This window comes from Denticeps clupeoides, chromosome 15 (assembly GCF_900700375.1).
Source record: "Denticeps clupeoides chromosome 15, fDenClu1.1, whole genome shotgun sequence".
Classification (NCBI taxonomy): Eukaryota; Metazoa; Chordata; class Actinopteri; order Clupeiformes; family Denticipitidae; genus Denticeps; species Denticeps clupeoides.
The window spans coordinates 13,125,681-13,146,367 of NC_041721.1; the positions used below are offsets into that span (position 1 = coordinate 13,125,681).

At 42.8% G+C, this 20,687-nt stretch overlaps 3 protein-coding genes across 11 annotated transcripts; 2 read left to right on the forward strand and 1 right to left on the reverse strand.

Moving 5' to 3' along the window:
- Positions 1–110: 110 nt before the first annotated feature.
- Positions 111–8,152, forward strand: tnnt2e (troponin T2e, cardiac). Of its 3 annotated transcripts, XM_028954352.1 has the most exons (15): positions 114–179; positions 2,085–2,148; positions 3,168–3,180; positions 3,532–3,555; positions 3,668–3,691; positions 3,793–3,804; positions 3,892–3,913; positions 3,998–4,058; positions 4,392–4,508; positions 4,618–4,695; positions 4,788–4,901; positions 5,632–5,744; positions 5,865–5,955; positions 6,756–6,793; positions 7,895–7,998. In XM_028954352.1, exons 2-15 carry the CDS (start codon positions 2,098–2,100, stop codon positions 7,938–7,940), a joined length of 804 nt encoding a protein of 267 aa, XP_028810185.1. In that variant the 5' UTR covers positions 114–179; positions 2,085–2,097; the 3' UTR covers positions 7,941–7,998. The 3 variants fall into 3 exon arrangements, with proteins under 3 accessions (XP_028810184.1, XP_028810186.1, XP_028810185.1); XM_028954353.1 differs by lacking the exon at positions 3,668–3,691 and having other exon boundaries at positions 113–179; XM_028954351.1 differs by lacking the exon at positions 3,668–3,691 and having other exon boundaries at positions 111–179; positions 3,793–3,913; positions 7,895–8,152.
- On the reverse strand, positions 8,107–15,697 carry recql (RecQ helicase-like). 5 transcript variants are annotated; one of them, XM_028954349.1, is made up of 16 exons: positions 15,604–15,696; positions 15,251–15,307; positions 14,743–14,961; positions 14,466–14,645; positions 14,259–14,365; positions 13,623–13,821; positions 13,209–13,375; positions 12,853–12,934; positions 12,617–12,765; positions 12,411–12,528; positions 11,741–11,879; positions 11,561–11,655; positions 11,251–11,467; positions 11,033–11,168; positions 9,451–9,592; positions 9,019–9,155 (listed from the first exon to the last, which is right to left on the reverse strand). In XM_028954349.1, exons 2-15 carry the CDS (start codon positions 15,258–15,260, stop codon positions 9,479–9,481), a joined length of 1,932 nt encoding a protein of 643 aa, XP_028810182.1. In that variant the 5' UTR covers positions 15,261–15,307; positions 15,604–15,696; the 3' UTR covers positions 9,019–9,155; positions 9,451–9,478. The 5 variants fall into 5 exon arrangements, with proteins under 5 accessions (XP_028810179.1, XP_028810180.1, XP_028810182.1 ...); XM_028954348.1 differs by having other exon boundaries at positions 9,451–9,607; XM_028954346.1 differs by lacking the exon at positions 9,451–9,592 and having other exon boundaries at positions 8,107–9,155; positions 15,604–15,697.
- A 568-nt stretch (positions 15,698–16,265) lies between these two features.
- Positions 16,266–20,646, forward strand: golt1ba (golgi transport 1Ba). 3 transcript variants are annotated; one of them, XR_003742573.1, is made up of 6 exons: positions 16,266–16,367; positions 16,788–16,879; positions 16,956–17,134; positions 17,216–17,297; positions 19,268–19,327; positions 19,602–20,646. XR_003742573.1 is itself a non-coding variant. In XM_028955100.1 (6 exons), the coding sequence occupies exons 1-5, from the start codon at positions 16,343–16,345 to the stop codon at positions 19,274–19,276; spliced, it is 387 nt and encodes a 128-aa protein (XP_028810933.1). In that variant the 5' UTR covers positions 16,266–16,342; the 3' UTR covers positions 19,277–19,298; positions 19,602–20,646. The 3 variants fall into 3 exon arrangements, 2 of the variants coding, with proteins under 2 accessions (XP_028810933.1, XP_028810932.1); XM_028955100.1 differs by having other exon boundaries at positions 19,268–19,298; XM_028955099.1 differs by lacking the exon at positions 19,268–19,327 and having other exon boundaries at positions 19,602–20,125.
- Positions 20,647–20,687: the final 41 nt, after the last annotated feature.

Genomic DNA, 20,687 nt, shown 5'->3' on the forward strand with positions numbered 1-20,687 from the left:
TTTCACGTCGCCAAAGCTCACAATAGCTGTGGCAGTGCCAGCCAATCAGAGAGTACAGAGCGGCCCGCATGAATGTATTTTGCGAGCCCTGGAGTTTGCAGGCTGTAGCCCCCCGACCAGAGCCCACAGCAGCCCTCTCTCTCTCTCTCTTTCTCTCTCTCTCCCCGTGGGAATCTCAGGTGAGTGTGGAACTGGGTGGTCTTTGTGCAGCTTTGGATTAAGCCTGGACGAGACTTAATGACTAATCCCAGCAGCACATTAATTGGCCCCTTTCTTTCTGTCATTTTTAATGACGTGCCGCTGGCCACATTGGGGTTTGATTGGGGTTTCTCGGGTGTTCTCACATGGCCTTTTGCAATTCTTGGGGGGTTTCTGCTTAATGCTGTTAATGCTGCAACCCTCTGCCACCACATTCCTGCCGTGGTTGAGGAGGTGGGGTGTTATTTCATCGTTTCAGATGGGGCCGCATTTATTAAAGCAAAACTTGTTTAATGCCACACAGTGCCGCTGGTAATCTGCAGGGGATCTAGTGAGGATTTAGTGTGGACCTTCAGAGATTCGCCACACAGGGCCTGAATCTGAAACACTACCTTTTTTTTTTTTCTTTCAATAAACTGAAACAGCAATGGATTGTTTTTAAAAGACAAAGGTGAACATTTAAAAAAAAAATGGAGAAAAAAAACATCTTCAGAAATGTGTCTCATGACAAACGAAATATCTTTGACCTCAGAGCTGCTAAATCCAGAGTGGGCAACGAAAATGGGAGTCATCTAAAATGAATTCAGCAAAGAACACGAATTAAGTCCTCTTGAGGCATGCTGCGCACGGTTCGGTGGCCGATCAAAGCACGCGGTTGGAAATAGCGTCCTCTCCGTCACTGCAGGCATTATTAGAGGAGGCCTTGGGCGAGAGCGGCCAAGTCCTTTGTCTCACAGAGCACCTCGCACCTGTTCCAAACCGGGTTATTATTCTTAAAAATAGCCCCCAACCTCACCTTGCATGCCAGTTTTATTATTTGTTGATTTATTGGGTGAATGTCAGTTATGGTACTATTTTTTTTTTTGGCTGCAGTGTGTGTGTGGGGGTCAGTGTGTGTGTGTGTGTTGGGGGGGTTCATCATCAGAGTAAACATATTCACTATATGTACGATGCTGACAATTATTATTATATCTGGGCTGTGCCCAGTATCCCGGAGATGGGTGCCGGCAGACCCTGAGCAGGAATAAGCGGTTACAGGATTTTCAGATTTTTTTACCATGTTGAAATCTTATTTTAAAAATATTTTAGTTGCAGAAATTGTCCTGCAAGGTCCATCCTATAGAACACATATTACGCAGAATACTGAAGAGCATAGTCCCTACTCACATTCAGTCTTTATGTTTATTAAGACCATATTCTGGTACTAACTGATAACCCCCCTTTTTTACACAAATTATGATGAATGAAATCATTAAATCAGAGTGGCAGTTCAATTTTTTTTTTTTTTTTTAATCAATCTGGTATATGGCAACTCTGGTGGTCGGATCACCTAAAACAAGTTATTACAATTTGTGTTGTATTTGGCTCTCTCCACCAGTATTACCTTTTTGATCAAACCCTAAATGTATTGTAAAAAGTGTATTTTGCATGGCATGATTTATGACAACCAACCTTAGCTCACACAACCCTTTTTCCACAGGAAATTGCATAGTTGTAAAAAAAAAAAAGAAAAAAAAAGCTAGGCTTTCACTGTTGTATATATATATTATATATATATTTGCTTGATACGTGATACACTAATATGTCAGGTCAACAGAAGAAAATGCAGAAAATGAAGCACAAGTCTGGTTTCCAGCTTTTCAGTCTCAGTATTCATCTGAGGGTTTTTTTATCCTGGTGCCAGTGACCCTCAGCCTTGCCAAAAGGAAATGGTTACGGATCAAATTCAGAGGACTGAATTTGACTGCACGGCCTCAGTCCCGGTGAAGCTCTCACACACGAGCCGTGCTGCCAAAACTGGGTCACAGTGCGCCATTGTCCCCATGCACAGTTAAAAATGAATCCAACTCCATTCAAATTCAGTCATCGATGTCTTTCTTTGCCAGGCTTTGTGCAGACATGTCAGACACAGAGGAGGTGGTAGAGGAGGTGGTGGAGGAGGAGGTGCAGTAAGTATGGCATTTTATCTACAATCTCCAAAACTTGCTAGTTTTCACCTCTAGGCATTAATCATTTTTCCCTCATTCTCTCTCTGTCTAGGGAAGGTAAGTTTGCAAAGTATATTTTGTTTCAGGTATCAAATAAATGCATTGCTTAAAGATTATAAAGGGCTCTGAACTGCAGTTAGGACATTTGTTGCATCTTCATTTTATCAGTGTAATTAGATAAATTTGACTCGTTTGACATGTCATGGTGCATGCCATATTAAATAGCAGTTGGTATAAGTTCATATTCCTGGTATGTTTTGTAGTACTCTGTCTTTATGGTTACTCACAACTATATGTGATATGTAGCAGTGATACGCCATACACCAATCATGCACAACATTATATCTACCAGAACACCAAGTGGACAGTCGCCTCAGGATTCCAGGATTATTCATGTTGATCAGAATCAGAATCATAAAAGCTTTATTTATCCCAGAGGGAAACTGTGCGTGACTGCCCCATCGCACAGACACACAGAGACAGTAGACAAGACAAGACAGTAAAATAATAAGTACAGGGAATTAGATAATTGCAATAGTGAAAAAAAAGTTGGAATAGAGAATAATAAAACTCTACATAGAATATGTTAATCAAAATAAAATACTATCAGTGTGAAGAAAAAGGTTTTGTGGTAAGCCACTGGTGCTGCACGGATAGAGAAGACCTACACAGTGCAGCACAGTTTGCTGCATGTGCAGCTGCCCAGCTGCAGACCACCTTTGCAGACCACTGCCCAAGTGCCTACTCTGGGTACATGCAGAAATCTTTATAGTATACATATAATATAATCACTCCGAACTTTAATCAAAGCAACAGTTCAGTGGAAGTTTAAAAAAATACTGTGGTGCACACTTTCACCACAAACACCCGGACACCAAGAATTTGGAGATTTTTGGCTCAGGCACGAAAGCCTGAAATTCTTTGCAGACCAAGACGTTAACCTCTCACACTTATTTCTTTTACTTTTCTGCCTGCCTGTCTGAAGAGGTGAAAGGTAAACACATTTAAAGTTTTGCGAGGTCATGGTTTGAAAGCATGGTTTGCAGATATATATATATATATATGTGCCTGTGTATGTGTGTATACAGTATATAAACACACACACATACTTACTATCAATTTAGCTCAAGTTTTTTTGTTTCGGGTTCATATCCAAAAATCTAACATACTAACCCTCTTTTTGTAAAAAAGGAAATGATTTATTTATATGTGGATGTCACAGCTCTTTTTGTTTCATGTGGCTTTCTATGTTCAAATGTAGCACACACCTCAACGCATTAGTTCTAAAAATCTATCCTGTCTCAATACTAATATATATATCTTTATTTTTGTTTCTAATTGACAGCACCTGCTGAGGAAGAATCTGCAGGTATTATTTTTTTAAATATTATACTATTATATTCTATTATATATTTTATATATAAAATATAATATTATATATTTTACATATATTTTTTTGGTTATTTGATTCTAATTGACAGCACCTGTTGAGGAAGAATCTGCAGGTATTTGTTTTTTTTACTATTATACTATTATATTTTATTATATTATATATATAAACATTTGTGTGCAGTCCTAATTAAATAGCTTTTTTTTCTAAATCCAGAGCCAACTGAAGGTAAGTGTATCTGTATGAGTTCCAGAAATCAGCTCAGTTTGTCAGTCTTTTTTAAAAGCATCCGTATTCGTATCTTTATTTATTCAGATGAGACAAAGCCCAAGCCAAAGTAAGTGATGCACTTAAAATAAAAAAAAAGGAATACATAGCGCAATACTGATATGACTAACACAACACTCATGTGCCTTATTAGGATGTTTATGCCTAACATTGCTGCTCCGAAGATCCCAGAGGGAGAGAAAGTGGATTTTGATGTAAGTAAATGTCTGTGCTGTAGCCCCTTAATCACCAGCAAGGTTCATTTATGGGTGGTAGTAGCCTAGTGGGTAACACACTCGCCTATGAACCAGAAGGCCCAGGTTCAAATCCCACTTACTACCATTGTGTCCCTGAGCAAGACACTTATCCCTGAGTGTCTCCAGGAGGGGACTGTCCCTGTTAGTACTGTTTGTAAGTCGCTCCGGATAAGGGCATCTGATAAATGCTGTAAATGTAAATTCATTCCCCACCCCCCGTCTCCACTTCCACAAAAGCCGCAATGTCTTTAGTGTATTTCCACAAGTGGAAATAAGACTTTGTTGTAACAGGACATCCACAGGAAGAGGCAGGAGAAGGATCTGGCGGAGCTGCAGTCTCTGATCGAAGCGCATTTCATCCAGAGGAAGAAGGACGAGGAGGAGCTGATCGCCCTCGTCAACAGGATTGTATGTAGTTCAGCCTGCGCTCGCTTGTGGTTGTGGATCAGGCGGTTCATCGGACGGCCGAGGCATAGAATGACCCGAGGTGACTTAGCCTGCCTGTCCGTGTGTCCAGGAAAAACGGCGGGCCGAGAGGGCAGAGCAGCAGAGGATCCGTGCCGAGAAGGAGAAGGAGAGGCAGGCCCGCCTTGCGGTCAGTCCACGCTTTGAAGCTCCCACAGAAGCGGGAAAGGCCAAGAGGGATGAGGCATTTTCACTTTCATCATCGACTGCTTTGCACTGCAGGAGGAGAAAGAGAGGAAGGAGCAGGAGGAGCAGCGCAAGAAGTACGATGAGGATGCCAAGAAGAAGAAGGCGCTCACCAACATGACCCACCAATACGGAGGCATCCAGCAGAAGGCAAGTCCTTTATTCTAAAGTCGTATGGAATAATGTGTCTAAACGAGTCGGTCACGGGTTCAGTATCACTTCCAGAAAGTCTTAAACTAGAATCCTTCATTTTGGGAGCTACAGATTCCATAAAAAAAACTGTAAAAAATAAATAAATAAATAATAGGAAAAAAATTTGATTAAATTAAAATTAATTGTAATGAGCTTCACATTCTTGTTGATAAGATTATCATCTTGAGAAGCACCACTTTTGCCAGGGAAATGTAAAAATGTGGCAGGTTCTGTTTAATAGTCTTTCCTGTTTTCCCAAATATTGGAATGCAATAAATAAATGCAAATTTGAACAAAAAAAATATACAAAATGCTGTTCACTTTTAATTCTAAATGTACACTTTTTTTAATCTTTGCACATTGATCCTCCCTTGTTGCACCTTCTTACATATTTTGTATGCCTTGGGCATGCAGACAGGCTCCTATTTCCTATTGGCTGGAATGGAATTTATTGACTTAGTTGCAGCTTGAACTATGATTGTGAGTAGAAATTGGCGGACAAGATTTTGGATGGAAACCTGTACAGCTACAACTGCTGCGCGAATCCCTGTCACTAATTTATTATGCAGAAATAATAATTATGCAATGAAAATCGCCCTGAATAAATTTGTATAATACGTATTTTTAAGACACTCCTATAGCAAAAAGCACTCATGTTTAAATCCCACTATGCTGTGAAAAACCATAGGGTGAAGGCCGCAAGGGAGCCAAGAAGCAGACAGAGAGGGAGAAGAAGAGGAAGATCCTGGCTGAGAGGAGAAAGCCTCTCACTATTGACCACCTCAGCGAGGACAAGCTGAAGTACGCTGCTTTATACGCCCATCACTTACTGAACTCATCAGGCGTTAACGGCGCAGGAGGCCGGATCGTGCATGATCATCATGTCTGCTGTCCCTCGGTGGGCTCTTGTGCTTTGTCCAGGGAGAAGGCGACAGAGCTCTGGCAGTGGATGATGGAGCTGGAGGCTGAAAAGTTTGACCTGAGTGAAAAGCTAAAGAGGCAGAAATATGATGTAAGTGGTCCCACGGAACATTCTAACAAACAAAAATGTGGGCTGACGATTGTTGTTCAGTGGATCCCGGTTCCTTGTACCAGTCCATTCATCATTGGGCAGTGGTGGCGTAGCGGTTAAGGAAGCGGCCCCGTAATCAGAAGGTTGCTGGTTCGAATCCCGATCCACCACTGAGGTGCCACTGAGCATGGCACCGTCCCCACACACTGCTCCCCGGGCGCCTGTCGTGGCTGCCCACTGTGATGGTTAAATGCAGAGGACACCTTTCACTGTGTGCACCATGCTGCGCTGCTGTGTATCACAATGACTTCACTTTATCACTATCTAACATTCCAGCACCTTCAAAGAGGAACGGAAATGACAGGAACCCTCAATCCACCATTTTGGATTTCACCCATGTTTTCATGCATCTGGCAGGGATTAGTTCACTTGTTATCTGTTCCTACCTAAAATTCTGACTTGCTTCCAGATGAATGTACTGCAGACCCGAATCAATGAACAGCAAAAGTTGTAAGTAGTCGTCTGTGAGGACATTGTCCTAGCTCTTGTGTAGCCTGCTGTCAGCGGCTGTCTCCTTGGTGGCTTTTATTTGAGTTTTTCTGGGGTTTTCTCGTAACTCTCGGGACATGGTCGCCCACCGCGAGATTGGGACTGCGTATGGGCACGGCTGAACGTGCTTTCAGGTCGGGTCAGGTACAGGCTTCTCGGATCCCCAGCTGGAGCAACGGCTTTCCCACCAGGTTTCCACCGAGTGTCCACGCGCTTAGCAAAGCTTCCGTGTGTGTGTATGTCCCTTGCAGATCACTCAGCTCTTGGCCCGGGTTCAAGATCACCAGAGGTAAGTCCACCGAGTCACACTGGTCATTTCCCCACGTTCCCGACTGGCTGGATCACCTTAGTATCCACTTTAGCTTTCACGTGACAACTGGAGCAGGCGTGGCATGAGCAAGCATGTGTTTGGGACTGAGGGGGAAATGTTTAGGATTTGTAACATGTATCCTAAGCAGACCAGCTCTCCTGATGGCTCCTCCACCAGTAGTTGTTCACGCAAGCCATCGCCAATGCAAGATGGAAATAAACTTCATCACGCGTGTTCAGACACTTTGAGCTGGCTGTATGAACACTGGAAAAACAGTGGAAGCTGTTTTTCCCCCAGTGGGTGGAACTAACGTGCTTTCGGTCAAACCAACGCTGCTTGCAACCCTTCCACCTTCATTATTAGGCCTTTAAGAAACACTTCAGGCATACTGGGGTCAGGCTGGAGTGAAAAGTGTTTCTGGCTGGTGGTACTCCAGGAGCAGGGGTAGAACCTTCATAGGTTGTTGGTAGGTTCCATCACCTAATCCTTTACATACTTGTGAAATGTACAAGGAAGGTAAGTCACCATTCTTGGACACAAGATTAGGCTGTGGCTTTATCTTCTAGGAGGGAATTTGCCCTTAGCCAGCCCCATTCATTCTGAGTGTCCATGTCCACATCTCTTATTGGACAGTATTGTGGGCTGCTGTGCTAAATTTGAAATGCCATTAGCCATGCTTAAATTTTGGGTCCATGATTTTATTTATTTTTGGTGGTGGTGGTTTTCTGTAATACGAGTGTTCTTGACCTGCATGTTTAATGCATGTTTCGCACAATAATTCTCCATTCCATCCATTAATTTGTCCTTTTTTATACGTTCTCTCACTTCATTTATTCCTCTTACATGGACATTGAACACAACAGCACAAGTAGACTTGCATAAAGCGACGAGACTTCCACAGCGCCATCTATGTTCCACTATGTGTAATCACTTCACAAATGACCATGGTCTTTAAAAGAATCAGTGTCCCTAGTCTTAAAAAAAAAAATAAAAAATTGAAACAAGTTGGTCTGGTTAAATCCATTGAGAAAAATGGATCCAATGTTTTTATGTTAACATCTTCATTTTTTCTGTTCACAGTGCCAAAGGGCGTGGCAAGGGCAAGGTGGGTGGGAGGCTGAGGTGAAGAGGCAGATGGAGGGCGTTTCAGATACAGATCCAGGGAGAGGGGGAAAAAGAGCCAGATATCTTTTGTTGTAGAACATTTGCTCTACATACGACACTACTCTGGCTGAGTAGTGAATAGCTCTGCATGAATCATGGATAAATATGACAGCTTTGCGCTTGAGACGTACATAAGAAAAAGTATTTTAATAAAGTTGACATGGAGAAAACTCAGTTTTCAGTCCTTTTTTGACATTATGCAATCAAACATTAATAAACGGGGATGTCAGAACTGGACTCATCTTCAGTTACATCAACAAAGTGATTATAGATTTCAGCAGACAGTCAAACGTGCGGTCCGATTCATTCATTTCCTCTGCATGAAAAAATTTGAGTACTCAAGAGAAATGTCATTAATTCTGTTTGTACACAATAAATACTACAAGACCAAAGGGAAAAATTATTAGAATAAGCATAAATGCATTCGTTCTCAAATTAAATCTTACAAATGATAAACTTAGCCAAACTGCAAGTTACAACTGAGCGTGAGGAAAAAAAAAAAGCAAATCATATGAAGTGAAACATCTAGTCATTTAAGATCTATCATGGCAGTGCAGGACAGGAAGGCAGATGGAACTCATCTGTGGAGCAGTTTTCTCCTGCCACTGACTCGACTCCATAAGTTTCTGGCGCTTTTCGTAATGGCGCCAGAACCCGAAGGCAAGCGCAGGCTCTTGAATGGCTCTCTTATACAGGCCAGCACTCCAGTCTGGGCCTCACTGAGGTGCTCATGGGAAACGTAGTTAATTCTCTGCAGCTGCTTTCTGTAGTAACTGCGGAGGTCACACAGCTCCTCCGCCGTAGCCTCGGAAATGACGGACCCTCTAGACTGCGGGCTGACGAGCCTCGGATCGTCGGCGTCCATCTCCGAGGGCGGCTTCGGCCTTCGCTTTGAACCTACGGACTTTCTCTTAGGGGAGTTCTTTTGGTACAGTTTCTTAGATTCGGACCCATTTTTGATGGCGTCCTCCTCCACACTATTGATTTGCACATCTACCTTTATGAGTGATGGCCCCTTTTCAACAGATCCGGCATCTTTTAAAACAGTGGGGTTCACATCACCCCATTTTTTAGCTTCATTCACATGGTTTTTTATTATTTTGACGGACTTGCGCTTTTTGTCCAGAGCATGATCATTATCCTGCAAGTCGGCAGAGGTCCCCTCCTCTGGTTCATCCTGGAACAACGGGAAAGCAATTAAAAGTCTCATAGGAAACGGTCCTTCATGTTTGTGCAGCCCTTGCCATGCAGAGCATCAAACATGCAACATACACGGATGCACAATTAAAGCTATGTCAGACATACTTGTTAGCACAACGTGAGTACGTAAATGTGTAAACGATGGTTTAGAGGATGCATGCTACTCGCAACAGGTTGCGCAGATCGCTTATAAAGACATGCGGGAAGCTGTGCTTCACCCTCATGCCAGACGCTTTTCACTTGGTATACGGGTAGAGTATGAGGCACTGTACTTTTTGATCTCTTCTCTTCAGGAGAAGCCTAGGAACGCTCCTCTTTCTTGGATTTCTTGGCCTCTGGGTGTTTCCCGCCACTGTCACTGGACCTTTTCCCCCCTTTAGGCTTCAAGTAAGCACTACTCTGATCTTTGCTGCTCTGTGATGCATTCATCTGTGGAAGGAGGTGGGGGGGTCAATACAAAAGCAGCTTGCTGTGGTTTAGAGGGACAGTCATTGGGTGCTATGTACTGTGGGGGAGAAATGAGAAGGGGTTAATGCAAGGTCATTGTGGCATTTCAGTTGAAGGTGAACAAAAACGATGTTCAGCAGGACCGCATGAGTCCAACAGAGGATTGAATGTCTTCCACTGTTTTTATTAACTTGCTACAGGAATAATGAACTAGGTTCTAGCATAGATCAAAAAGAAAGAAAATTACTGTGGATGTCCGCAGGTTGTTATTACCATTTAGATTAAATAGAACAAATACTGGACAAATATCCAGATGTGTGATGCCCACATTTATTTGGAAGCCAGGGGGGACACTTTCCGGTAAAGGTTTCTCAAATGCATTAGAGCAGTCGTTCTGGTCGTACTGTACTGGTTAAAACTGTGTCTGTTGGAATGAGAACTTTTTGGCAAGTGCAGGACCGGAGAAATGCACTTTCAGAGAACAATGAGAATGTCAGTGGCAAGTCTTCGGCAAGATGCACAGAGCCACGGTTTTATGTCATCATGATGTAATGCAACATACTGATTATTAACAGTCCATTGTATAAACCTGCAATTTAATGCTTAAACCAATGTAGCCTGAAATGTTGTTTTTCTTCCGTACTACGCAACATACTGTGTTGGGAGATGTCAAAAAAGTGGAATGATGTTACATGGATTCCAAATGAGCTAAACAGATGATGAAACATAAGGGAAAGTGATGGAAGGAAAGATAAAGAAATAATTTGAAGTTATATATTTAAAAAAATTGCTCCTTCAAATCACAAACATATGTAGAAATGGAAAATGTCCAAAGGTCCCACAATACAATAATAACGCAATATTTTAGTTAGTTAAACAGATATTAGATAACAGAAATTAAATCATTAGATAACTTTAAGTTAACTCATTGATGCAAACCAACTGTGAATTCATGAAAGCAAAAATATGTACAAAAGAAAATAAACTGTACCTACCCGTGAGTTCATTTAAAACCAGAAGAAAGCAGAAAGGTTGAGAAAGATACATGGGTCACACTATATCTACAGATGATAAAGAAATTTAATAGCAATCTACAACCACATTTACAATCACAATCTATAAAAAGGGGTGCAGTGCTCTGACCAGGGAGAGGAACTCACAAACTGAGTTGTCTTTTAAAAATTTAAATGAAAAACTACAATGGTTTATTCATTAATTCTTCAGATCTGTGTAGTATTGCCTTTACGATTAATCATTAAACACACAAAATTATTATCTCCTGGTCAGAATTTGTTCAGATTACATGGAAAAAAGGAGAAGAGTTCAGTACTTTACACTGTGTTTAGTGTAAAAAGAGCACAGAGAAGAAGAAGATTAAAAAACAAACCAAAAAAGTGTTTCACTTACAGCACCATTTGAGGCTGTAGGCTGCTTCTTCCTCATCTTCATGGTGATCGTGTGATTCGAGTTCTTCAGCAGCGCAGCTTTGCGTCCCAGTTTGAGGTAAAAATATGTGGTGTACGGGGTGAAGCTGAAGTCCTCGCTGTTAACAGCAAGAATGATTTCACGCGATATTCCACCATATATTGTTCTGAAGGTAAGCGATCCCTGTGCAAAGAACTTACCTGAAGTAACCATGTAAGAGCAGATGGACAATGATGGACTCCACCTCTGATCGTGAAAGGCTCGTCACCTGGATCATCTTGCGCCGTTTGGCCGGACCCTTACCCATCCACGTCTCTAAAACTTTAAGAGGGGTCATCTTCTCGTCCAGGGAGCTGGCCAGCTCCACAATCTGCACCACCTCCTGAGCATGCTTTGTGACGTCCAACGTTATATAATCTGCAGGAACAGAGACCAACTGAGTCTACATGCTGACCAACAGCCACAAGGTATTCCAAAAATGAATCATCGTGGAGCCTGCCAGCTTCTCACCGTTTCCGTGCCGACAGACGTCACACATTTGATTGCACTCGTCATCGTCGTCCCAGACCTCATCAAAGTGGATGGCCATCATGGCGCGCCGGCAGCTTTTTAAAAATAAATAAATAATAAATTATACTAAGTGGTATGAACAATACTCATATATAAAATATTTATAAATAAAAAAAAAACCTGTCCACATTCTGGCAATAGGCCACCATGTTCTGCAGCTTCTGCTGGCCTGTGTTCTCCATGACAACCATGGTGCTAATCCTGAAGATGTCGCCAAAGCCATAAAACACAATGCAGTCTGCCGGGTTGTCATCTCGGCCTGAAGGTCCAAGTTTACCCAATAATCATCAAAACCGCAACAGTTCACAGTAATTTTGCTACAGATTATTCAAATGGGTAAATTAGGAAATGCATTAAAAGGTGCCATTGCATTGTTGTTTTTTTAAGTGGTATGAATGAATACTCAGTTTTGATGAGGAAAAACAGGAAGAAGAGATAGTACAAGAAACGCTTCCTGATCGTTTGTTGTTGAACGTTTCAGAAATCTTCCCGGAGATATTTTACTTTACCACACTGCATTTTCGCCCTGCTAAATGCAGTTTAACCACCAACCTAACCTGCTAATCCGGGGGCGGTCGCCATGACTACTCGTTTTTTGAAGTGACGTAAGTTCGAAGGGCTTTTTCTGATTCGCTCGTTTTTCTGTCCGTGTTTGACCCATCATATTTTAAAAAGATTAGGTGTTAAAAGATTTCTCGGGGAATGACACCTTTAATGGCAGTGGCATCAACAATTCAGGGAATTACCACTCAGGGCCCTGATTTGTCTGTTTGTGAACGTGACGGCTGACCTGCACGGCCACTCTCCTGGTAGTAGTTTTCCATGGACTTGCTCATGGTATGATGAATCACGAATCTCACATCAGCTTTGTCAATTCCCATACCAAACGCAACGGTCGCAACCACAACCTGAGGACAAGACCGGAAAAAATTACTCAAAAGAAAACTTATTCGGCCGAGCGAGGACATGGGACACTTGTGAGGAGGGGGTGGTAACCTGGATCTTTTTGTTGGTCCACTGACGATGGACCAGCGACTTGTCTTTGGCCTCCATGTTGGCATGGTACGGCTGGGCCAGAATTCCTCTTTTCTGTAGTTCTGTAGACACTGTCTCAGCATCCTTCTGAGAGAAGACGTAAACTATTCCTGAACAACGGGGGAAGGCGACATTCAACATTACACCGGTTCATGTAAACCCCAAACAGGCTCCTCTTAAAATCAGAATGTATGTACCTGACTGGTCTGTGTAGCGCTCCTTAATCAATGCAGCTATCTCCTTTACTGGACCCTCATCCTGAGAGTTCTTACAGCGAACCTGTAAGACCAAAATGAACCCATTTAACAGTGAAAGGACCTCACATGTATGGGATCTTCAGCGGTCACACATTACCCGTTCTGGATAGATATTAGTAAGAGAAAAATGGATCAAGCTACTGAAAAAGAGACACATGAACGACGGCAAAGGAGAGAGGACCAAAAGATGACTTTTGAAAAGCAGAACCGCAATCAGCACAGAACCAACACCATTTTATCTCTTTGTTAAGTAGTGGGCCATTTTAGCGGCTGATTGCTGTGTTGACGGTGTTTACCTCGTAGTAGAGGTTGGGCCTGTTGAAGCGGGCGGTGAGGGCGGTCGTGTCCGGCACGCACAGAATCTTCTGACAGTCCTGCAGGACCTGGCTTGTCGCGGTGGCAGTGAGGCCGATCAGGGGCACCTTGGGAAACTGCCTTTTCAGGATGCCGAGGAGTTTGTAATCTAAAGCAGGGAGCCTGAGACTTAGGTCGAGAACTCTGACCTTTCATTGGCTGTTTCTTGCTAAATGTGTAATTCAACGTGAAAAGGTTTGGTGGGATTTATTAGAAAAGCTGACATTTCTTTGGACTGCTACTGGTTTGAACTTTACACTGATGGTAAAACGTGCCCTAGTGTAATGGAAAGAATGTGATGCTGCAATAGGGTGGTGGTGTGCAATGTCAGTCCTGTAGTACTAGAACTTTCTCACCAGGGCGAAAGTCATGACCCCACTGGCTGCAGCAGTGCACTTCATCAATGGCAATTCGTGCCAGCAGGCCCATGTTGTAAGCCTTCTCCAACTTGGACATCAGCAGTTTGCTCTTAGCTATTTTTTCCGGGGTCACGTACAGGAGTTTGAAAGGTGAGTGTTTGTCTGTCATGCCAGTCATGACCAACTTGGCGTGCTCCTGCAGGGCATAACAGCATAAAATTCTGACCACAGGATCAGCTTCATGGGTGTAGCAATGTTCTTCAAAAGCATACCTAACATTCGTTCTGGAGAGGTGTGTGCAACGTGCAGAAATTCCAATGCAACGTTCATCTATAGTTATGTTAACCTGTGCTTTCTTTTCCAAATAGCATAGAAGGAGTATAAATATTTTTTAAAAAGTTTCACTAAACAGTGGTTCTATGTCAGGTCCAGGAACGCAAATCAAACTTCACCAAACACTGTTCTGGAGTAGTATGGAATACAACCCAATATTCTGAACCAGACTGGCAGTGCCAGTCTAGTGTTTTATAGATGCCCGTCTTGGACAGTTCTCCTAACACTCCTATAATATGTGACATGGACCTATTGGACCGTAAATCAGATTATGGTGGAATTTAAGACTCTGGGTATTACCTTGGTGCTGGACGCATTGAGGCAGACAGCTTCCACACTGATGGACTGCAGATACATGAGCTGATCCTCCATCAGAGACACCAGGGGTGTGACCACCAAAGTAAAACCTGACCATCAATACCAAATGAATAGCATTAATACCAAGACCAACAAGTCTTAAATAACTTTTTTCGTTAAATTGAAAAATTATTTTTAAAAAATTGGTACCCTTAGAACACACAGCTGGTAGCTGGTAGCAGAGGCTCTTCCCTCGGCCTGTGGGCATCACCAGGAAAAGGTCTTTCCCAGACATGGTGAGATTAATGGCCTGAAGCTGGAGAGGTCTGAACTGTGCAATGCAGAATACTTCCCCCAATGCTTCCTGTACCTCTTTGGACCATGGGAAATCTATGATTTGTTTAATATGTATATATATATATTGAAATATGTGTGTATTTTTAAGTGACCGACTAATCAAATGGAATAAATGTTATTTGTATGTTACCGGAGTTCTCGTAGCTCTGCAGTTCCTGCTTGCTCAGGCCAGATCTCGAGATCTGGGAAGATCTGGAGGGCATCGAGGAACCGCCGGCTTCCTCAAGAGACATGAGAAGTTGCATCTTCCGCGAGTTCAGCGAGCTCTGCCGCTCCAGGAGCTCTGAGATCTGCAGCTCCACCGACTCCAGCTCCACCTCGATGGAGTCCAGCTCCGTCTGCACATCCTCTGGTTACGGACACATACAAATAACCCATTACTCTCCTGCCTTAGGGTGACGGCTCCCTCTTATTACTCACACATAACCCACTGTAGTACACAGACCAACCAGCCACAGCTCCGGAGCTCCCGCAGGCTGACAGGTCTGGGTCTGTCACCTCTGCCTCACTAATAAGCAATTTGTCTAATTCTCCCACAGGAGGGTAGAAAGCTGTCGCTAAGCCCGAACAAGTGGTTCCCAGAAACGGTTCCATTAAGGGGAAAAAACGTCAAATAAAAAAAAAAAACAGACCCTTACCTTTGTCCATTTTATTGTTTAGGATCCACCCTCAATCTAAGCAAATGTGGTCATTTGCTGGAAGAAAGAATGTGCAGTGCAGGTTAGTAAAAAACAAGGAAATTAAAATCCTTTTTTTTAAGCACAGAGAAATAAATAACATTAAAATGCATATTTGCTGAGCGTAGAATAAACTTTTTTTTTTTTAAATCTCCATCCAACTTCCACACTGATTTGCCGGTTTACACTTTGACACGCAGGTGGCTACAAAAGCAGCTGGCACACGCAGCGCAGCAACTTTAGCCAAACCGCCGTGAAAATGTGATTTTCAGCAAACTAGACGACCTGCAGCCACCAACCGACAAATTACGCACAAGAGGGCCGCGCCGAGTTACAGCTCGCCGAGGACGGCGCGTCCGTGTTTGCATCTCGCGTGGACGGTTGCTAGAGCGAGTAGACACGGGACGGGACGCGGACCAATGGGTCGAGGGAAGGAAACTGACGCGTCCTCCGCCGCCATTTTGGATCTATCACGGCAGCCCGACGCTTGCGTATGGCGCGGTGACGCGCCCGGCTCCTGCGCAGTTTCTTAACACGCGAGGCTGACGACATTGTTGGGCATGTTCATTAACCCTTTGCGTTCAAATCATAATTGAGGTCCTGCTATAGAGGAGTAAACGAATAGAACGATGTTTTTTTTTAGAAAGAAAGGTCTGACTGCAACCTAGATCCCGTTATATTATACAATTTTATTTTACTTTAGGTTATGGGCTTCTAACGTTCCCAGAATATTGTTGCCAGATTTACAACCTGTCACTGTAGAACTCCAAAATAATTCCAAACTACTCTGTTTGAGCCTGCTTTATGTATTAGTTTGTATTGCATTAGTTATGCAATTTATATTTTGTACATACTGAAAGCTTTCGAAGTTTTTTTTCTGATTCTGGATCTGATCCACGAGATCCAACTCGTCCATAATGGACGGACCTGGCAACAGCCATCCCGGACCCTGGCCGGAAGTTCTCTCTCTGTGAGAGGGTCGGTTCCGGAGGACGTGGCGTAAGCATAGTTGACTGCAAGCGGTAGTTCGGAGTGTGAAGGTGTCTCGTAAAAATGATTTCGTTAACGGATTCGCAGAGTACGTACCTCCTTTTATTATTATTATTAATATTATTAATAATAATAATAATAATATGTATGTCTGGCTTCTGTTCGCTTCACATATTATTTAAAACTGGCTAATAAAAATCTGGGCGGCTCACTGGCGTCCATGCCAACGTTAAAATCCAGCAGGTAGCGCGATCTGAGGAAGTGTCCAGGGTTTGAATGGGTCCGGTTTAAAGCCTTTATCTCCCCTCAATGTCCCCTCTTTTTCCCCCTTCAAACAGCCAGCAGCTGGCTCAGAAATGGCTGCATAAAGTCTATTTTTTATACAAGTTTATTCATTAGTTATAGCAACTTTACTGAACAAAACTGGTAACTTTGCATTGTAACTTTTTGCCCGAAACCTTAAATGTCGTGTGAATATGCAATTTGTCACTATTTCCTCTCCCCGCAGAAATTGGGATGGGCTTAACCGGGTTTGGAGTCTTTTTCCTTTTCTTCGGAATGATCCTGTTTTTTGACAAGGCCCTGCTCGCCATAGGAAATGTGAGTATGGTGGCGAGGCGTGCGTGTCCGGCTTCTTGACGCGTTGTAACGTGCCTCTTTCCTTCTGCACGTGCAGATTTTGTTCGTCGTAGGCCTGGCGTTCGTCATTGGACTGGAACGAACCTTCAGATTCTTCTTCCAGAAGCACAAGATGAAGGCCACCAGCTTCTTCCTCGGCGGCGTGTTCGTGGTCCTGATCGGCTGGCCGATCGTCGGGGTCGTCTTGGAGTTCTACGGATTCTTTCTTCTGTTCCGGTTCGCACTGGCGTTTAACTCAATCTAACGTCAGCTTGTTCGGTCGCTCTTTCATACTTTGCTCCTTCTTCTCGTCCTCAGAGGGTTTTTCCCCGTGGTTGTGGGATTTATCAGAAGAATACCCGTCCTGGGCTCTCTGCTCAATCTCCCGTTTATTAGTGGGGTGAGTACCCTCCATTAACCCATGATAAGGTGGAGCCATTTCTGCTCATTAGCATAATACTGATTGCAGCAGATTTCTGTCATTAAGGTTAAAGGCCGTTGGTGACACACAACTACCATTTAAAGTAATTTAGGGAGGGAAAATATATTTTGTGCATTAAAAAGGCACTAATCGTTGTTCACGTTGTAAATAACAACATGGTAGCTGGAAATGGCTGTTAATGAGGGAAGATCTGCATGTAGAGAGGAACTTTATCAACAACTGTGGTGGCCTAGCGGTTAAGGAAGCGTCCCCATAATCAGAAGGTTGCCGGTTCAAATCCCGAGCCGCCAAGGTGCCACTGACGCCTGTCATGGCTGCCCACTGCTCACCAAGGGTGATGGTTAAAGGCAGAGGACACATTTCGTTGTATCACCGTGTGCTGTGCTGCAGTGTTTAACAATAACTTCACTTTCACATTTAGATCTAATGGAATTCTGTGTTTGTTAACCCGAGTCTGTTACTTTAAATGCTTCATATTTATTTGAAACCCAAGATGAAGATGGAAAAAGAAACAATAAATTCATACTAGTGCAGCGTCAACAGATCGACTGCATCAACTGTGTCAATAACAATTTATGTTGTATTTTTCCTTTTCAAAACATTTCATGGACGTTCGTAAATGACCCTAAACTGAACGGTAGTGCACATTACAATATTTTCCAACTTTATATCAATTTGGTAAAAACGTAAAAAGCGTAGAGCATTTAAAGTGTTTGACGTATGTACCACAGCGGGGCTGTATGGAATAAGGTAAATTTATGTAGGAGTATTAGGCTCCGCCCATACCTTTTGTTTTTCTTTTCTTCCTGCACAGCGTCTGACATCCATCCATCTTTTTTTTTTTTGTTATGTTTCTGAAACCCAAATGAGAAATAGAGAAACAGGAAGTAAGGACGCACTGGGCCTCTAACGCAAGAGTTCATTGAAGATCATTGAACCCCTTTAGGTGACAGTTCTGCATTCTGGGCACACACCATGAAATAAGCACCACACAGTGGAGCAGTCCAATCATTCGCAGTTAATGAGGCCTTAAACCCAGACGAAATATGTAGGGTGGTGATTTTCACGTTCCCTCTGGGCCGGTTCATTCGTGAAGAATCGTGCCCACCGTGAAATATTTGTCCCGCTCGAAAGGAAAAGAGTCTTTAAAACGAGGATACGCGCAGAAGTTGAGATGAGAGCCGTGCAGGACTGGTTTTGGCAGACCCCTCCTGAGATATTCCAATGCCACGCCCCGAAACACAAGACCGCACACACAGCTTAATTACTGCTGTATTGCTGTATTGATTACCGCTTTGTTGGCCGTGTTCAACTTCCTCATCCTTGTCGCGCTCTTGAAGGGTCTCTCCACCCTCGAAACGCCTCACTGGTGTCAGTGCTGCTCTTTTGCCACAGTTTCGTTTGTCCGAAAACACTGCAGCAGAGCACATGGCCACGCAACAAAATGTGTCCTCTGCTTTTAACCATCACCTTTGGTGAGCAGTGGGCAGCCATGAAAAGCAGTGTGTGGCGGTTCGGGATTCGAACCAGCAACCTTGCAATTACGATTTGGCTTCCTGATCACCTGTTTAAAGGGGTGGATTAAAAATAAAGCTTGTCCTTCCTTTTGAATCTCTCATTTATTAATTTTTGCAGTCACTCCCCCTCCACATGACTTACAAAGAACATAAGTTCACAACTAAAAGAAATTGTGCCATATAAACCTTATTGCATATTTTCGTCATGGTGTTAAGTGGTTTAAGTTTATAAGCATAGGATATTGAATAATTTAATTCACTTTCAGCCTCTTACGACTAATGAAGATATGTCTGTGGGTGTTTTTTGGACTAAATGGAACATATGGTATTAAGTGGTATTAAGTGGTAATAAGTGGTATTATTGGCTGTCAGGTACGAGGGGTTTCAATGCGTCTTTCTGCTCTTTTCAAGCCTTCGTGAGCTTGTGGAGGCAGCAGTCGTGGTCAGTCACTGCTGTGTTTGACTCTGCATGTGAGCATAACATGACATTACTTGTAGTTTCCCCGCCCCCTTTTACTCCCATCTAGGTTTTCCCTCATATGATGCCCATGTGTTCATATATGAGTTCATCCTGCTGGTTCGTTTCCATTCATTTCCATTTCATAGGCCACAAGCTCGTTCTGCTGGAAGTTGGAATGTTGTTTAGTGCCTGTGTTCTTCACTCCCCAGTTTTGCAAAAATGTGTGTGTTATATATGTACCCTGGAAATATTTAATTTTCTTTTTTTCTTTTTTTTGCTTTGCAGTTTGTGGACAAAGTGGGTGAGAGCAACAACATGGTATAACAGAGACGGTTTTATTCAGCACTATTTATGGCAGTTGCCCAAAGCAGCTTTATATCTTATTGGTCAACCATGATACAGTCACATATTTAAATAAATAAAAAAACGACTTTCTACTCTAGTATTTTTACATTTGATGGAAAACCGCCTTTGTCGGTATGCGATTGTCTATGCATCGTGACAAGAGGCACAAAACTCCATCGTTTTCCACGGGGATCACCTGCTGAACTGGAGAGACGACTCCCCGACTCCGAAATCCCACAGCAGAGACTGGATTCTGTTACAGCATACAGCAATACACCCTCCTTTCCTCCTTACATTAACGGCAGCTTTGGCTGTTATGCAAATGGGGATATTAAAAATGTTACGTTTTCCATCTGCATTTTATTGTGGGAACTTTTAGATTTAAGAGGGATCAGAGAATGAATGATTGTGAGAACACCTTTGATGTCTGAATCTTTTGTAAATACAGCTTTTGAATATTGAGATTTTGCATGAAGTGTCATTCTTTTGCGCGTGTGTATCTGTGTGTTTCTGAGCAATTTACATCGTCCTGTTCATGGATTAAGTCCAGTCCTAGACTAAAAGACAACTTCAGATCAGTTCTGCCTTCCAATGACTAGGTTTAATACATGAATTTAATACATAAACGGATCCTATATGAAGGTATTCTAAAAGCATTGAGAATAAAATTCTGTCCTGTAACGGAATACATTTCTGAATACATTTATGGGTAAAGTATTCAGCCATTTTTTTGGCCTAACACTGGTGATATTTGCAGTTTTTTTTACTATTTCAGAGGGAAGACCAGCCAGTAAAGTCCAGGCCATAAAACAGCACACAGGCTCGTTACGAAGCTGTCCGAGTTCCATTCATAAAACCATCAATACTGCCCCTCCACTTCACAAATACACATGATTTGTGTTCACTAAACGGCAAAGAAATCGACTCCCAGGGTGCAGGTCGGCGTCCGCCAGTGATGATGATGATGATGATGATGATGAAAAATGTATATTTATATTTATCGTGCTTAGTCTGTGTTTTATTTTT